At 55.7% G+C, this 17,585-nt stretch overlaps 2 protein-coding genes across 2 annotated transcripts in view; both read right to left on the reverse strand.

Moving 5' to 3' along the window:
• Positions 1 to 15: 15 nt before the first annotated feature.
• LOC104377742 (uncharacterized) lies at positions 16 to 2,438 on the reverse strand. The gene has a single exon (XM_086627832.1). It carries the CDS (start codon positions 2,436 to 2,438, stop codon positions 282 to 284), a length of 2,157 nt encoding a protein of 718 aa, XP_086483958.1. The 3' UTR covers positions 16 to 281.
• Positions 2,439 to 6,321: 3,883 nt separating this feature from the next.
• The window catches only part of LOC147526698 (butyrophilin subfamily 1 member A1-like), a 50,247-nt gene continuing 38,983 nt past the window's right edge, over positions 6,322 to 17,585 (reverse strand). Inside the window, 10 exon segments of the mRNA XM_086627490.1 lie at positions 6,322 to 6,797; positions 6,799 to 7,079; positions 7,551 to 7,583; positions 8,028 to 8,142; positions 8,505 to 8,525; positions 9,178 to 9,198; positions 9,984 to 10,330; positions 11,287 to 11,568; positions 12,122 to 12,469; positions 15,470 to 15,573. Of these exon segments, the coding sequence (XP_086483616.1) occupies positions 6,561 to 6,797; positions 6,799 to 7,079; positions 7,551 to 7,583; positions 8,028 to 8,142; positions 8,505 to 8,525; positions 9,178 to 9,198; positions 9,984 to 10,330; positions 11,287 to 11,568; positions 12,122 to 12,469; positions 15,470 to 15,573 (1,789 nt within the window). The 3' untranslated portion in view covers positions 6,322 to 6,560.

The raw sequence follows: 17,585 nt of genomic DNA on the forward strand, positions 1-17,585 counted from the left end.
AACAGAAGCGGTTGGGACACAGCGGAAGCTCTGCTTTCCAACACTCACCCCAAAACCAGTGTCAGCCCCAAACTGTCGCTCATCAGTTTAGGACATCTTCTCCCCCTGCCAAGTACTCAGGTAGCTATTTCAGGTCATGAAACCACAGGGGGTGTGAGAGTAACACGAAGGGAAGGAGCTGGACAGTTTCCCCGGTGCGAGCAGATCTTTCTTCTGCAAAACAAGGGTGTGTGAAGCAAAGCCACGACCCTCCATCTCTTTCCCTGAACACGCAGAAGCAATTACAAGGTGCTGCCAGCATATTTCACCCTGACATCACCGATGGCCTGGACACCCCTGTCCAGGCTGTAAGCAGAAGGGGTCCTGAGGGAGTCAAGGTTTGTGACCCTCAGCTCCTTGGAGAAAGACTTGAACGAAACATTCGGAGGACTATGGTGGACCCACAGCTCCTTTGTGGTGCGGAAGGAGGAACTTGCAGGAGGACTGCGCTGTATCCCCAGGTCTTTAATAGTGCAGTAAGTGACCTGAGGGCACAGCTCTACTTCCTTGATGGTACAGAACGTGGGGCGCTGGAGGGATCTTCCGAAGCTGCTGAGATGCATCACAGGGCTGCCTGTTGACTCCCTCTGTCTCAGCGGTAGAAACTGCACCTCTTGGGTCTGTGGGGACTTGCGCCAGGAGGGCCGTCCCGCCAGACACATCCATGCCAGCCCGCCTGCTAGAGCCAGCACAGTCAGGACCAGCAGAGCCAAGGAGGCCAGGTAGAGCACCCAGTGCAACAGGCAGCAATGCTTCAGTACCCACTGCGGACCCTCCTCACCCGCCCGCAAGCGCAGCACCGGCACCGCCAGTCCTGGGGTGGAGCACGGGCAGAGGGGGAGAGGTGCAGGCGGAGGGGAAGGTGCAGGCTGGGTGAAGCCTGTGGTGTTCGGGGGAGCTGGCGGTGTCGGGGCATGACTGGAAAGCATGGTGGTGGAGACCATGGGCATAGTTGACGTCAGAGGAGGAGATGAAGATCTGACAACAGAAGAGGCCTCTAGCACGTCAGTAGAAGGCACTGCCGTGGAGGCAGTGGAAAACATGTCAGTGGACACCATGAGAGTGGCACAGGTGCTGGTAGTGCCAGAGGCAAGGGTGGTTTGGGGATGGCTGCTGGTGCTGGCAGGTCTGGTGCTTGTAGTGGTTGGCAGTGAGGTGACAGAGACCGGGGTGGTGGGTCTATGAGGGGTGCTGGTGGGAGCTGCAATGAGCATGGCGGCAGTGCTGGGGGTCTGCGTGCGTGGGACAGTGGGACTGGCTGGTGGAGAAGTGGTGGTACTGGGAGCTCTGGTGCTGGCAGGCATTGCAAGTGAAGTGCTTGGGGCAAGGGTGGAGCTACCAGGGATGCTGAGGGGAGGTCTTGTGGTAGCAGGGAGAGGCCATGGAACAGCATGGGGCATGGTGGTGTGCTCTTTGGGGCTGGATGGATGTTGGGGAAAGAAGGTGGTCATGGTAGCTTTCTCCATCACTTCTTCCCAATTGCCGTATTCATCCTCTTCCTCCTCATCTGCATCCCCCACATTGCCACAGTTGGGCTTGAAGCTGATAATGGGCTTCTGCCAATGCTCAGGGGGGCTGTGGCACAGCACCCTCTCAGGGGCAACCTCCACCTTTGTGTTGTCCAGGCCCCGGTCCGGCTGATAGACGCTGCCCTCGTTCTGCCGGATCCAGTTCCGCAGGTAGCGCAGGGCGCAGTCGCAGTGCCAGGGGTTCTCCGTGAGGAAGACATACGCAAAGAAGTGCCCCTCGGGGAAGAAGTCGGTGGGCAGGGTCTGCAGGCGGTTCCCCGAGAGCCAGAGGATCTCCAGCTTCTGCAGATCCTGCAGCAGCTCCTGGGGGAGCTCCTCCAGGAGGTTGTCCGAGAGGTCCAAGTCCTTGAGCGCCCTCAGCCCCGCAAAGACCTCCGGGGGCAGCGTCCGCAGGCGGTTCCCTCTCAGGTCCAGGTCCTCCAGCCGCGGCACGGCGCGGAAAGCCCCCGGGGCCAGCGCCGTCAGGCCGTTGTGGGCCACGGCCAGGCAGACGAGCGCGGGCAGCCCCTGCAGGGCCGGCAGAGCCCCCAGCGTGTTGCGGGAGAGGATCAGCTCCCTCAGGGATGGCAGCGGGGGCCCGGTGTGCAGAGCCACCAGCCCGTTGTCGGACAGGTCAAGGTCCTGCAGCTGGGCGAGGGGCAGCAAGGCAGCGGTGGAGACAGACACCAGGCGGTTGGCGTTGAGCAGCAGGATGCCCGTGTCCGCGGGCAGGTCTGGGGGCACCGCGCTGAGAGCCTGCCCTGTGCAGTTCACCTCCAGCAGGTCCTTGACCTTGTTCATCTCCGACGAGCAGGGCTGGCCTGGGTCGGTGGTGCCGGCCGGGGGCAGCAGGCTGGGGAGGACGAGTGAGAGCAGGACAAGGACCTGCATGGCCTGGAGGGGAGAGCCAGGAGGCATGGGCACAGGCAGGCACGCACCCACATGTTGCCCTTCTTCCCATGCAAGCACCGTTTGCAACAGAGCTGGCAACCCCCGCCAGACCCACTGGAAGCCCCCTGAGCCCTGCAGCTCCTCCCGGGAGGATGGAAAGAGGAGTCTCACACCTATTGCCAGCATCCACCCCGTCATCTTGTCCTTGGAGGGCAGCAGGCTCAGCAAGGAGACATCATCTCTGCCCTTTTGCTCACCTCATCCTCTTCCATTCTCCAACCTGATTCACACATCTCCTCTTCCGCTGGGGTGGCATTGCTGCCCCCACCACGGCAAAAGCGGTGGCTGCACGGTGTTCACATCCCTGCATACCCACACCCACCCGTGCCCACAAAAGCTGTGCACTGGAAGAGCTGTGCCCTGAATGTGCTCATACCCAACACCAGCCGAGCCCTCCGCTTGAGCTGGGCTGGCAGGGCAGGAGCACGACTCCTGCCCCACGCGCAGACGTGGCTGACCCGCGTGCCTGGCCCCCGATGGACACCGCTTCCCTGGGACTCACCCACGGATCCTCCGGCATTTGTGCTCCTGTCGCTTTGCCTCCCTCCTGCCCGCGGGCCGGGCAGTGCCCTGGCAGGGCAGCCCCAGCCCCTATCAGCAGCACAGCTGTGGGAAGGGAGCTGTGGCTTCCTGAGCAGCCAAAGCCACCTCCTGTCCTCCAGCACAGCCCTCGCTGTAACTGCGCTGCCGCACCACTATCTTCTCGGGAAAGTCTCAACCAGAGACCAGCTCCATAACTTCTGGCTTCTGCACAACAAGGGAGGGAGGGTTGCACCCAGGAGGAGCCCTTGCTCGCCCCCTCGCCCTCCCCCTTTACATCCCAGGAAAAGGGGTCCCTGCACAAATGTCTGCCCCTTCCTCTGCTTCAGGGCAGCTCTTTGGTAGCACGCTCCGGGCTGTGGTCCTTGAGGCACCTCAGCCTGGACCGCAGCCGACCAGCGCACCAGAAGCAGCTGCTGCACGTTACCTCAGGCAGCTGTTTGCGGGGCAGACGAGGGCTCCTTTCGTTCCGGCTCGCCAGCAAAAACAGGGATGGCTCCTCGGGAGCGCTGAGAAGCAGCTTTAGTATCTGCGGGAGCAGCCGCAGCACAGGCCGGGCAGGGAGATTAGCGGCAGAGGAAGGAGCTCGGTTTCGCAGTTCCTCCTGCTTTCCGCTCCGGCAGCCGCGCGGCGCCCACTGCCCCGGCCCGTGGGTCACTGCGGAGCATCTTGGAGCGCAGGGCTGAAGGGTCACCCAGAAGCTGCACGGGAGACGCCACAGAGAGGGGAAGATACTGTTGTCCAAAAAGCAGATTCGTGCCCAGCGCGCAATGAACCAATTCCACACGCTCAGGAGAGATACCGGATTTATCCAGGCCTGGGCGCTCGGTGGATTTTTCCACAGATCAAGCACACCAACCAGGAGAGAAGTTGCAACATTTATGCAAGAGTTTTACACAAGATCCAGCCTATCTAATATGTAACAGATCACCTCACCAGGCTAGGTCATTCTTCTTGGCTTTGGACCAGAAGTTATCGCGCTTGCGCCAGTTCTTCTGGTGGTCTTATGAGGGTCTTTTGGGGACCACCCCTTTCCTCATTTATTCCTTACAAGGTATTGGTTCAACTCGGGATGCAATAGTGTACTTGTTCTTCAGCCAGGTCCACCGTCCATTAACCAAGATTACACATCCTTGATGAAACGATAGAATCACAGAATGGTTTGGGTTGGGAGGGACCTCAAAGATCATCTTGTTCCAACCCCCCTGCCATGGGCAGGGACATCCTCCACTACACCAAGTTGCTCAAAGCCTCATCCAGCCTGGCCTTGGACACTTCCAGGGATGGGGCAGCCACAGCTTCTCTGGGAAACCTGTTCCAGTGCCTCACCACCCCAGAGGGAAGAATTTCTTCCTTCTACCTAATCTAAATCTGCCCTCTTTCAGTTCAAAGCCATTTCTCCTTGTCCTGTCACTACACGCCCTTGTAAAAAGTCCCTCTCCAGCTTTCCTGTAGGCCGCCTTTAAATAGTGGAAGGCTGCATTCGCCGAGGCACTGACTAGCTTGTCTCTGGACAGAGGCGAGCCTGACTGGTTTTTGGAGCTGGGGAAGCAGCCAAAAAAACTGTCTCTGCAGCCCTTCTCCTGCCACCAAAACCCCACCACATAAACCCAGCACAGATACCTTGAACCTTCAAAAGGTCTTCCACCCCGCCTGCTTCACTCCCTGGAGGAGAAGGAGCAGAAGACCCAAGCAGTCCATTGCAACAAGCCTTGTTGAAGGGGAAGGGGCAGGCAGTACCGGAGGAGAGGGGTGCACAGGTCAGGAGTCATCTGCAGGCACATTCCACCCATGGCTGGTTCTGAGCACTGAGGAGGAGGCCAGGAGAGATCCTGGGGTCCTGGTATCCAGGTGGGGAGAGCAAAGGAGCAGGGATGGTGTCTCTCTGCTGAACCTGCTTCCTTCATGTGAAGGCAAGAGGGAGAGGAGGGTTACGTCAGCCATCCTGCTTTTGCCCTGTATTTGCAGTCCAGTCTTTCATTTCAGGTTCTCCTTTTTGTCCAGCTCATCAGCTTCCTGCCCTGCTCCAGAGCCTGTTCCCACACCCTGGGGGGTTGATCTCCCTTGAGGTTATGGCCCCAACCTTGATTTCACCCACAGACTGTTCTGAGTGGGTGTCTGCAGGGACCAAGGTGATTCAGGCTGTTTCCCACTTCCTTGAGCACCTCACCAACACCGTATGTGACTGGGAAACAGGAAGGAGACCATGAGATGATGGTGCTCAAGGGGCACAGAAACATGCAATTGCATCGGCCCTGGCTTGAGGAGCACGGGCAGAAAGCAGAGTCCGTATCTTCACATTCTCTCCAGCCTTCTGTAGGGACACGAATGTCTAAGCACCCTTCAGAGCCCTGGCAGCAGGGGCCACCCTCATGCTGCCCGTCCTTGTAGACCTGTGACACTGTCACCAGGTCCTTTCACAAGCTCCTCAGCTACTGCAGACCTCACAGCTGATTTGGCATCTGCCGCAACATGTGGGCTCGTGCACAGCGAGGAACAAAGCTGAGCCGTGACCACCAACATCTGCAAGCATGACTCCTGGGGCTGGGCAGGCCTGGGCAGAAAGGTGAGAGCCCCAATAGCATCTCTAAGCTGTTCCCTTTGGGCTCCTCCATGGCAGGAGGATGGAGCTGCCCTACCCTGGCACACACGCAAGCACATCCTCTTTCATTTCCAAGAAGCTCACGAATTCCGCAGTACTGGTGAAGCCTTCCCTTGGGAAGGTCCATGCTCTCTGGACATCAGTGGAATGGAGGATCTGGTGCAAAAGCCTGCTTGGCCTCAGAGGAAGCACAGACTTCTGCCCTCCCCTTGCAGGTGGCAGTTTCCACTACAGCAAAATAATCTGGCGTTGCCTGAAAACACACTTTAATACGAGATGCCCTTCATCATACGCATTTTTGGAGGACCCCACGCCAGAGCAGGTGGCTGCACCCAAAGAAGGCCATGACTCCATGGGAATCCCTCACTGGAGCAGTCTGTCCCTGAAGGACTGCACCCCACGGTGCAGGGGCCCACACTGCAGCAGTTCCTGAAGGACTGCAGCCCGTGGGAAGGACTCACATCGGAGAAGTTTATGGAGGACTGTCTCCTGTGGGAAGGGACCCCATGCTGGAGCAGGGGAACAGTGTGAGGAGTCCTCCCACTGAGGAGGAAGAAGCAGCAGAAACAACATGTGATGAACTGACCGCAACCCCCATTCCCCGTCCCCTTGTGCTGCTTGGGGGGAGGAAGTAGAGGCAGGAGGAAGGGAGCAGTGGGGGGAAGGTGGTTTTAAGTTTTGGTTTTATTTCTCATCATCCTACTCTGATTTGATTGGTAACAAATTAAATTGATGTTTTCCTCAGGTCAAGTCCGTTTTGCCTGTGACTGTAGTTGGTCAGTGATCCCTCCCTGTCCTTGTCTCGACCCTCGAGCCTTCCGTTACATTTTCCCCTCCCCATCCCACCCGGGGAAGGAGTGGGCGAGTGCCCACACGCTGCTCAGTTGCTGTCTGGGCCTGAACCACGGCGCTCCCCTTCATCAGGGGCACATTTTGAGCCACGTGCCCGGACCCAGCCAGACCCAAGGGCGGACTCTTATCCCCTCGAATGATGCCAGTGGAAACGTGAAGATGGGAATCTCCTCGTCAACACTGAAAAATGCCACCCGTCCCTCTTCATAATCCAGAGAGACCCGGATCCGCTTGGGAGTCTGGATTTCAGGAAGGAGAGTGCGATTAGGGGATGTGAGAGCTTGGAAGTGCCCTGCCCATTGTCCCCACTGCCCAGATGCCCTCCTCCGGTTTAAACTCAATCTCACCCTTCCTTTTAACATCTTCTCTAGAGACCCCCACAGCCCATCCTCCTCCATCCACCGCCTCCACCTCCCAGTAGTATCTCCCTGAGGTGAAGCCTTCACAGCCCAGCACACAGCGCCATGGGTTAAATCTCTCAGGGATGTCAGGGATGTCCTGCCGTGTGTCTTCTCGTTTCACACTTTTGCGGTTGTCAGACAGGACCAGGTCACAGTGGGCTGTGTCTGCATCCAGAACCACCCTCACTGCAGGACAGATGGAGTCAATACATCAGGGCAGAGCTCGCCCCAGGAGAGATCTTTGCTGGGGCTGCGTGAGGAAGAAGAAAAAGGGTGCAAGCGATAGCTGGCAGACTGTGGCACGGGAAGCTGCACAAGGGAACAATGTCAGTGCAAGGAACAGAAAATGAAGCAGAGAGATGACATCGAGCAGAGGGGGAAGAGGATTGTCAGCAGAGCTCCAGGCTGAAGAAGTCCTCATGTCTCTAAAACATGGCCAGCACTGCTCACTGAGGACCAGGACTCTCCAGATTTGCCTGAAACTGGGGAATGCACCAAACGAACAAGAGGTCTGAGTGTTACACTTCCTCCTGGAAAGCGAGGGTTGGCAGAAGCATCCCTGGCCCCACCAGCATCACTGCGGGAAGGGAACTACCAAGAAGGGAGATGAAAGCAGGGAAGAGGATTCAGCACCCTGAAAGACTAAACTTGAATTACCTTCTTCTATGGGCACTGCATATCTTCTCCATGCTTTAAAAAAACACAAAGAAACAAAGAAAAACACAAATGAGAGGTAATCTGAACACACTTGTACGGGATTAGCTCAGGATACAGATACACCAGTGTAGCTGCACGTGTTCTGAATTGTTGCCATGTTTGTGAATGCCATCTCACAGCGGGTAGCTTCAAAACTTCAATGTCAAGCTACATGAGAGGGCTCCATCCATTTTCTACAAATAGAATCATGCTGCCTGGTCTGAAAACTGAATGTTCTTCTTAGTCTAGAAGGATTACAAGGAATAGCTTAAAAACACACAGCAAGAAAAGGAAAAGACTGTTTCTGAAATGAGTTCAGTATTTGCTACCTCTCCCTTTCTCAAAAGGAAAACCAAAACCAGGGCAGAGGTTCAAAACCCAGGTGAGAAAATGGCCCAACTGAAGTGTCTCCCCTGTAGGAAGGAGAACGATACTCACCAAGTTCTTCAGCTTGCTTCTCTGAAAAAGAGGTAAAACAGCACAAATGGGTGTGGGATGTTGATTTGGGGATAACCTCTCCCATAAGCGCCCGCAGGCGCAGGCAGCCGGGGTTCTGCCCACGCCTGGCAATGCAAAGCTCTCCCGCACCCCCAGCCTGGAGCTCTGCAGGTGACGGTGCAGCTGTCCCGCTCGGGTACGGGGCAGGAGAAGGTCTCGGGGAGGTCCCTCGCCTACAGGGGACCTGTCGCAGGGCACTCGCCTCGCCTGTGCCCCCACTGCAGTCGTCCATCCCCAACCCCAGACACCATCTGCAATGATCTGCAATTTTGTGATTCTCACCTTCACTCTCTCCTTTCTCCCCTCTCCCCCAACCACTTTTTGGTTCACTTCTTCACCCTTTAAAAGTGAAAGTGAAAACACCACCCGATACAGACTCTGTAAAAAATCCTCCGTAAGGCAGAGAAGGAGACTCACCGATTTCTGCACCACGGTCCCCTGGGCAACAAACAGAAACACACACGAGTCACTGTTGGCCACAGTCCCTCCCTGGGCCCAGCTGGAGGACCCCAGAGGCAGGAGAGGCTGTGCTGAATGGGGCAGATGTGCTGATTTGTGCCGTGATTGCAAGGATGCTCACGCTTCCTGAGGGACGGACCGGTATTTATTTTGCCCATCACTTATTTCCCCCTGCACTGGCACCAGTTTAGCAAGAGCTCATTTTTAATAGCCAAGGGACTATTTCTTGGCAATTCTCTAAACTACAGGCAAGCAAACAAACAAAAATATGTGCCCTCCCAAAGTGTTTTTGCTGTTCGTTTTTTTTTAATTTGGTAATTGAACAATCCACATTTTTATAAGAAAATTCTCAACAGCTTAGGTTTCCATAATCTCTCCCTAAAACCCAATAGCTTTTCAGTACTATTTCTCTTCTGAAATTAAAAGGACAGTATTAAAAAGCCTTGAGAGCCAATGAGGGAAAAAATCCCAATGACTTTTCAGAGCGAATTATCACATTGACAGGGAGTCAGCGGAGGGGGAAGTAAAGTATCTGCCTAAAAGGATCATTCAGACAGAATGGGAGGATGAATAAAAAGGTCTGAAAGCTTCTGTAGAGGGTTTCACCGGGAAGATGGGGAGCGAGACTTACGCAGTGCTGCCTCTTGCGTCGCTGAAAAGACAGACCAGAACAGAGCATCACCACCAGAACAGAGCATCACCACCAGAACAGAGCATCACCACCAAAGCCGATTCCTTTTCCCCCCCGAGACAGTCGTTGGGCTGGGCAGGAGGCTGAAATTGCTCACGATAGAAAAGTTTCAGCCCAGGAGCGCCTCAAGACCTCCCTTCTCCAGACTTTTGGAGATCTTGCCCACCCCCCATGAACCCACCATGGCCAGAGGCCAGTGCTGTGTCACTGCAGACCTGAGCAAGGGCTCCAGCTCCAGGGCAGCAGTGAAGGGACAGGTTTGCCTCAACAAGGGAGGCGCATGGGCTTAAGTTTCACCTTCAGTGCCACCCAACCATCCTGCCTCGGTGGTGTTTTAGTGCTGAGACAAAGCTGAGGCTCCTGCACAATGCAATGTCCTACCCCAAAGCTTCCTCCAGCTTTGGGAGGGACCTTGAGTGGCCTTTGAGAAGCAAAGAGCACTGTTGGTACAACATCTGTTCACACTTCCTTTGGGTTTGCAAGATTTTCCTTAAAATTACAACATCATTTTATAATTTCATTATTTCAGAAAATAATTTTACAATTTTCTATAGCCACCAGCCCAACCATTTCCCTCCCCCATGTCCCCCAGAAATGTGCCCCGTGAATTCTTCCATTTGAGGGAATTCTCCAATTGCTGGAAAACAGAGAGTAAAGCTTACCTATTTTTTCTCCTGCTTTCCTACGAAGGCAAGAAAGAAATGTAAATCATTTAGAAAATCATCCCTTGCTGATGGTTAAAGCACCGCAGGAGTGACAGCCACTCCAAGGCAGAAAGGCCGCGTTTGGTTGGAGAAACAGCCTTTCTTTCCTGGCCAGAAATTAAATCCCTGCCTCTTTAAGTTCCCTGGCACCATACGTGTGTCTGAGACACCGAGACAAAACTCGGGCATCATCTGGCATTTCCCAAACCCCCGTGTTGTCAAACCCAGAGGGGGTGAATAGGGCAGCCCCCTCCCCCAAACGCCGCACCAGAGCGATACTTTTACTTTTAATTTGAAGTAGATAACTGCGATAACGAGGAGAGCGACCACAGCGACCAGGACCACAGCAAAGGCGGTCATCCAAGGATGGGCGTTCTGGAAAAAAGGATCTGGAAAATAAAATTCCCAAAGGGTTACGTTACTCTCTAAGTAGCAACGGAAGAAGATTATTTCTATGTGATACAAGTTCATCCCAAACAGGTCTGAATCCCATCGAAGGTGAAAACCATCTCCTGACTGACAAAAAATAATATTAAAGAAAAACATCCCACATTTTGGCAGTTCAGCACCTGTCTGAGACTGACGACATTCTGTCTGCACACATTATGGGGGATTTTTAAAAAGAAAAATGGGTTTCTAACCAAATTCTTTCTCGTTAAATTATGCTTGCTTCTCTTTGAAAAAAAAACCACACCTCTATTTCACCAGGCAACATAGGATCAGTAACAGGGTAACATGCATCAAGTGCAACACTCCAGTACAGAGCAGTATCACCAGGAGAAAGGTACGGCCCCCCCAGGCAAATAAAGTCTCCTAAAATGTTCATTGCTAAAGTAAAAAAGGAAGAGGCTGCAGCTGCAAAGCACGTGATACTGGGGTGCAGATTGGTGTTCAGTTGGTCCAGTTCACCACCGCATCTCTGTTCTGGTATATTCCCCGGCCCAAATCAATCGTCCAGTAAAAAAAGATCTTTCTGTGTGACACGACGATTGATTTCTCATGCCAAACCAGCAGAACAGGATTTCACAGCAGGTGAGACTAAGGGCACGGGCTGGTTTCTCTTTCTGTTCGGCTCCAGGGTCCTGCACGTCTGTATTTAACCCAGGTGCCTACAGCAGCTCTGCTGCAGTGGGGGTTGTCTTTGTCCCCCTGCAGACCCGCACTTCCAGACACAGCTGGTGAATTTCGGCAGCGCGGCTGCACAAACGCTGCCCAAAGCCGCCCCTGTTTGCACACGCAGCGTGCAAAACACGCCCGAGGCACCGAGCACAGCCTGCAAAACGCGCTCTCCGAGCGCAGCTCCGTCGGGAACGGGAACAGGGCGCTGCCCGCGGCCGCTGCTCACCTGATATGTACAAAGCTGATGCCCGTTCGTGGCCGTGCCGGGCATGTCGGACCGAGCAGGAGAGCTGCTGGCTCACGCCTCTGCTGAGGATTATGCTGCTTTCCGCTGCAAAGAGGCCGCGCTCGTCCTGGGTAACGCGTTCCCAGAGGGATGGGAGATGCCGCCCGTGGGGATCCTGCCACAGCACCTGGGGCTGCGGGTACCAGCCGGCCGAGCGACAGCCCACCCGGATCCCCCCGTCCTGGTAGCGTTCGAGCGCGATGAGCGGGGCAGAGCCGCCGGCTGCGGGAGAACAGAGACCCTCGGTTGATCCTGCGGGATGCCGGGAATCGGGGGAATGAGGTGGCCCCGCCATTCCCTTCCCTGACAAGAAGGGATGAGCTTCGACACAGACAAATCCCAGGGGGTTTTAAGACAAATGTCACCTGGATTCAGGACAAGTCTTGCAGTCGGTTTCACATAACTCAAAGATCTGCTCTGGGGGCTGCTACTGCAGCAAAATCACCTGCAGGCCTGGGCAGTAAAATGGACAAGCACGACCCAAGACACTCGGACTGTATTGCCCAACGCCAAAGTTTTTCTTACACCCACTTGTATGAAGAAAACAATCTCAAGAGCACTTTGGAAGCAGGCAGCATATCTCACGAGCTCCTTACGGCTGCTTGGTGGGCAATTTTACCTCTCGGAGACATTCTCAGTATTTTCAACCATGGGACTTAACAAAACCCTGTTTCCAAAGCAACCACCTGAAATTGCTGCTGGGAAGAAGGACAGGGAAGAAGAGCGCTGGCTACGAGCAAGTAAATTAGAGGTACCAGGGACATGGGCTACAGACCTGTCACCTTCAGCTCCACCACAGCCTCGTCATAATCTGAGTCTTGGCGAACAAAGCAGGTGAAATTCCCTCCGTCAGCCAGTTCAACACGGAAAATTTTCAAGTCCACAGTGCCCTTGGCGAGGCCCTCCTTCAGCAGCTCGGTGCGCCCTTGGTATTGAAGCATTTGATCCCCGTACTGGTCCTGGCCCTTCTTGTAGCGATGCACAAAGGGTGAGAAAAGTTCCCGAAACCAGATCACCTCCGTGTCCTGCGCGCTCTGCTCTGGGGAGAAGCGGCAGGGCAACACCACGTCCTCGCCCACGGCCACGGTGATGGGGCCGGGGGGTCCCGTCACGCTGAACGGAGCTGGGAGGAAGAAGAAATAACTGTGAGTTTGCTGTGGCGACTGAGCTCGGAAAACCAGCGGATGCTGCTCCGCGCGGTTCGTGTGCTGCTGGGCTGTGCCATCGTGTTGGGAGTGTAACCGCACTGGAGGAGACACGGCATTGAGGGGAGGGTTGGGAGAGGGACCCCTGCCATGCTGCACGGGGAGTGGGCTGGGGCCAGGACACCCCCCCATTGCTCTGCTTCCCTGTCCTGAGCTGCTGAGAAAGTTCTTCAAATCCCTAAAAGACCGTTTGTCCTCAAGGGGACAAGTGCTGCCCGTGCTGCTCAGGGTGGGGAGAAAGCAGGACAATGAAGGAAGGAAGGAAGTGGCCAGAAGGTTTCTGGGTGGTTGGCTGGAGAAAGCAGACAACTTGGTACAAATAAAACTCAAATATCCATAGCTATTCACACCTATTACAAAAGAAAATAAAACATGTAGGTGGTCAGAGCATCTTTGGAAATTTTTTAAAAAGGCTTATTAATAAACTGGCCACTCAACTCACAGGGAAAGTGGTTTCTGGTTGAAGGAAAACAAAAACAAATGAACTTTTTTTGGCAAGGTAACTTTGAGTCAACTGTTGTGCTGCACCGTTTTACCAGGGCTGCCTTGAAGAAGCTGCCTCAGGTCAGCAATCTACAGAAGAAGAGCCCAGAACATTTTTAAAGTATTTTTTTGTTGTTGCTTTTTCCCTTTATTGAATTGGTTCTGCAAAGGGTCCAGCGCACCCTGGACACAGCCCAGTAAAGTGATGACATGCTGGGAACATGCTGGGAACATGCTGGGAACATGCTGGGAAAGTGGGGAGGGAAATGGCAGCAAGCTCCAATCAACTGCCGTGCCAGCTGATGACGTGTCGGCAGCCCAGCCAGCAACTCAACACCACACAGCCGCTCGCTCACCCTCCCCACCCCGGGAATGGGAAAGGGAAGTAAAGGGGAAACGGGAAGGAGACTCGTGGGTTGAGATAAGAACAATTTCATAACATAAAATAATATCTGAATATATATATGTATAATGATACTAACATCTACAAACGAGTGATGCCCAGTGTAATTGCTCACCACCCAGTGACCAATGCCTGTCCCAGTTAACCATCCCGAAACAGGTAAGTCCCGACACCACAATCCCAGATGAGCGAGAGGCCCGAAAAGCGAGCGAGAGCGAGTGTTATGGTTTGCACTGGGGGGGAGGTCCGAGTGGCAGAAGCTGCCCATCAGACCGGACTCCCATCCCCCTCGGGGCTTGAGCCAATCGGCACCTCTGCGAATTGCCCTATTTATGTCGGGACAAAGGAACCGGAAAGGTGCCTGTGCCCAGGAGCGAAGAGATGGGAGGAGGCACGGCCCCTGCTCCCGGCGCCCGGCCGGGCCCGTGGCCCGGGCCGGGCCGGTGCCCGCCCCATCGACGATGGCGGTGGCGGAGACGCTTAGAGAACTCAGGGAGAGCCGAGTGCACCCCGAAAGGGCTGAGATCTGAGAGAAACGGCCACACAGATAAGAGGTCAGTGAAGATGGGACGGAACAACGTGTGCCGCGGCTGAGTCCCCCTTGCGAGCGGCCCCTTTGCACCCAGCCCTCGGTGGGGCAAGCAGAGACCCACTCGCAGTCCGTGGAGGACCCACGTCGAGAAGAGATGCCAGAGCCCGAGCATGGTGCATCTCGAGTCCGTGGGATGCCCCTGCCGATGGGGAGGGGTTTCGTTAAAGGAGATGCCCGAGCCGGAGCCTGTTGTGACTCACGGGCACAGGTCGGGGCGCATTGACGCATCTCAGTCCATGTGGAGACGCAGTTAAAGTCTGTGTGATGGCCCACACCGGAGCGAGTGGCTACAGCTCCTTAAAAGCCCAGGGCTGGTAAAGCCCGCACTGGGGCAAATCCGATGGGGTAAGGATTTGCCCCCCAGCGGGCAGGATTCACGCTTTCGCCGTGAGTAGGGGATCCACTGGAGCAAGGGACAATGGTGTAAGGACTCCTGCTCCTTTAAGGGAAGCGGCAGTAACAGCATGGGATGAACTGACCTGCACCCCCCCATTCCCTGCCCCCTGCGCGCTGGGGGGAGGAGGTAGAGCCGAGAAGAAAAGGCAAAGGGGGGGAGAGGTGTTGATTTTAAGACCTGGCCTTGTTTTCTTGTTATCCTCTCAAGTAACCGTTTTTGTTTGCTTTTCTCTTTGTAGGTAGCTGTTAATAAATAGTTTTGCTTTAAGAAAACAGCCTCTTTTGCCCGGGACCGTGGTTGGTGGGTGCTCCTATGTTCCTGTCTCGATCCTCAGCTCTTTTATTACATTTTTCTCCTCTCCATTTTACTGGAGTGGGAGAGCTGCGTGGCGTTTAGTTGCCGGATCGGCCTAACCCACGACATCAAGATGGCACTGTGAGAGCCCTCAGAACAGCCAGAGCCCTTCTTCCTGGTCAACCCTCATCTGTACGCTGGGCATGACGTTGCATGATATGGAATACTCCCTTGGCCAATTTGGCCCTCAATCCCAAGTCTAAGTTCAAATCGTAGAGGCAGTTGTGGACCCTTTGTCCCGGCGATGCCCCCCCAGCCTCTGATGCTCCTGCCCCCCGGCAAAACCACGGCAAGCTGAAAGGTCCCGGATGTCTCGGTACCAACTACAAACATCAGCGCACAGCAACGTTCTTCTCCGAACAAATCCCAGACTAACACCAAAACACGGAGCTCCTCCAGCTGCCAAAAAGAAGAACTAACTCTGTCCCAGCCAACACCAGGACACCAACCCATCTGCATCATCTGATCTCCAGCTGAGTTCAGCGAGGTTGTGCGAACGCCTGTGCTGACACGGCCGGAGGAACAACCCAGGATTCAGAGGGATGCCGGCTCTCTCGGAAGCGGACAAGGTTCACGGCAAAGGGCTCCGTGCTGTGCCGTTCACGGGCAGTAGCCGCGCTGGCGAACGGGAAGATGCTCAGGCTGTGAGCAACGCCGCAGGAATGAGCACGAACCAGGGGGATCCCTACCTGGCTGCAGCTCGTGAACTTGGAAAACTAACCGTAAATGATAAACGCTGTCGGAGAGCAGCCGAGCTGGAAACTGGAGAGCATCGTCTTCGCTGCTGCACAACCTGGAGATGGGAAAGGAGAGGGAAGGGGGAAAAGGGAAGAGAAACAAGGGAATACAGAGAAAAAAAAGGCAGAATTCACTTTTAAAGGAGTTTATTGCTGATTGCAGACCGTGTTTATAAAATCTAGGGAAAAGCCGCAGATGCCAAAGGTTGAAATCAGTTTTCCATCATCAGCCTGACTTGGCTTGATGCTTTACATACAAAGTGCCTGACTGGTATGAAAAGTTGTAGGAATTTCCCATGGGGAAACAAAGGACAAGCTGCAACACCTCCTCTCATTCCATGAAAAAGTGGCAGTGGTTTTAATATGGAGCCCTTGCTTTTCTTATCCAGCCCTAAGAAAAAGATGGAAAGGTGCAGAACGAGAAGCAGAAACCCAACCTGAATGCGCGCGGCGCTGGGGCCGCACCTTCCTCCTCTGGGACAACCTTTGGACTCCGTTGGTAGCACGTCCCCTGTCCCCGCACCAAGGGCAGGAGGGGGCCTCAGAGCAGGGAAAGCAAAACACCCAAAGCCCTCGTTCAGCACCCAGCCAGGATGGGACCCGGCCCTGCTCCCAGCCCTCCCCAACCCCCCTCACCACCCGCTGACTCAGTCCTGGCTTTGTAACGAGCGGTGAAAACCAGGGCCAGTTTTGGCAGTCGGCAGAACGTGATTTCAAGCATCTTCCCGAGAGACCCCGCGTACCTGCAGGCCCCGAGCTCTGTGCCGGGCTCTGGGATGGGGCCGGAGCTGCTCAGCCGTCAGCCGGCGTGGCCGGAGGGCTCACCCTGACCCAGCGAACCACTTCCCTGTCTGAAAACGAAACGAACCCGTCACTCTGCCTCCCAGCCTGCCGCCCGTTTCCTCCTGCGCTGCTTCAGCTCAAAAAGGAAACTTGCCGGGTGATTTGGGGGTTTCTGGCAATGCTTTTCTCCCGGAAACGCTCTTCTGGCAGCGCCCGCAGGCACGTCCCTGTGCAAACACCCCATGGCTGCGTCTGGCAGCACCTCCTGACGCAGGGATGCGCTGGGGTTTGTTACCTTGCATGGTAAGGGGCAGCAGAGGAGCTTTAAAACGTTGGTCACGGGGGGGACACGCGTCCCGTAGGCCCAAAGCAGCTGGCAAGTGCCAGTCACTGCTGAGTGTGCATCACCCACCGCGGAACCGAAGCCAGGGCTGCACGGACCGAGAGAGGAAACATCTCGCCCCGAGGCAGGTGGAGGAGACGGGAAGAACAGCCCAAGTACAAAGTCAGGGAGAGTCGGCAGGAACTGGGGGGAGGGGAAGGGATGAGGGGAAAGGGGATAAGGATGAGGGAGGGACAAGCTGCGGCGCTGCGGGTGCAGCGGGTGCAGAGCCGCTTGTCGGGGCGCAGAGCCGGGAGGGGACGGGAACGGGCGGCGCTTTGCGCGTCCCGGGAAGCGCCCTGCGCTCGGCTGGGATGGAGTTAATGTTCCCGGGAAGCTGCAAGGGACGCACCGGCGACAGCGGACCCAGACCAGCGGGGGCAGATGTAGGCGACACGGTATGACGTCATGCTGAGGATACCTATCGCGGGAGGCAGCCGCGGGAGGGGCATCGCCGCGGGAGAGCGGGCTGGGGTCGGGCTGCGGGCGGGGAGCGATCGCATCGCTCCGAGCTGCTCCTGTGCGCGGCGGAGCTGGGATTATCCCTTCGCTCTCTGTGCTGCCCAGTTAAACTGTCCTTGTCCCGACCCACGAGTTTCCTTTCCTTTTCTTCCCATTCTGCTCCCACCCTCGAGGGGAAGGAGCGAGCGGGCGGCCGCGGGGCGGGGGGAGCCCGGAGACCGCGGCGGGAGGGAGGGAGGTGGCGGAGCCCGGCTGGGCACCCAGCGGCAGCGCAGGGTGGGAGCAGAGCCCAGCACTGGCTTCAAAACGGCTTCAAAGCGATTCTGGAGAGCAGCCCTGGGGAGAAGGACTCGGGGTGCTGGTGGATGAGAAGCTCAACATGAGCCGGCACCGTGCGCTGGCAGCCCAGAAAGCCACCCGTGTCCTGGCTGCACCCAGAGC

Source organism: Tauraco erythrolophus, chromosome 28 (genome assembly GCF_009769465.1).
Source record: "Tauraco erythrolophus isolate bTauEry1 chromosome 28, bTauEry1.pri, whole genome shotgun sequence".
NCBI classification, from domain to species: domain Eukaryota; kingdom Metazoa; phylum Chordata; class Aves; order Musophagiformes; family Musophagidae; genus Tauraco; species Tauraco erythrolophus.

Excerpts from the sequence above, each read along its gene's own strand:
- LOC104377742 (XM_086627832.1), bottom strand. The coding sequence starts at position 2,438 with ATGCAGGTCCTTGTCCTGCTCTCACTCGTCCTCCCCAGCCTGCTGCCC.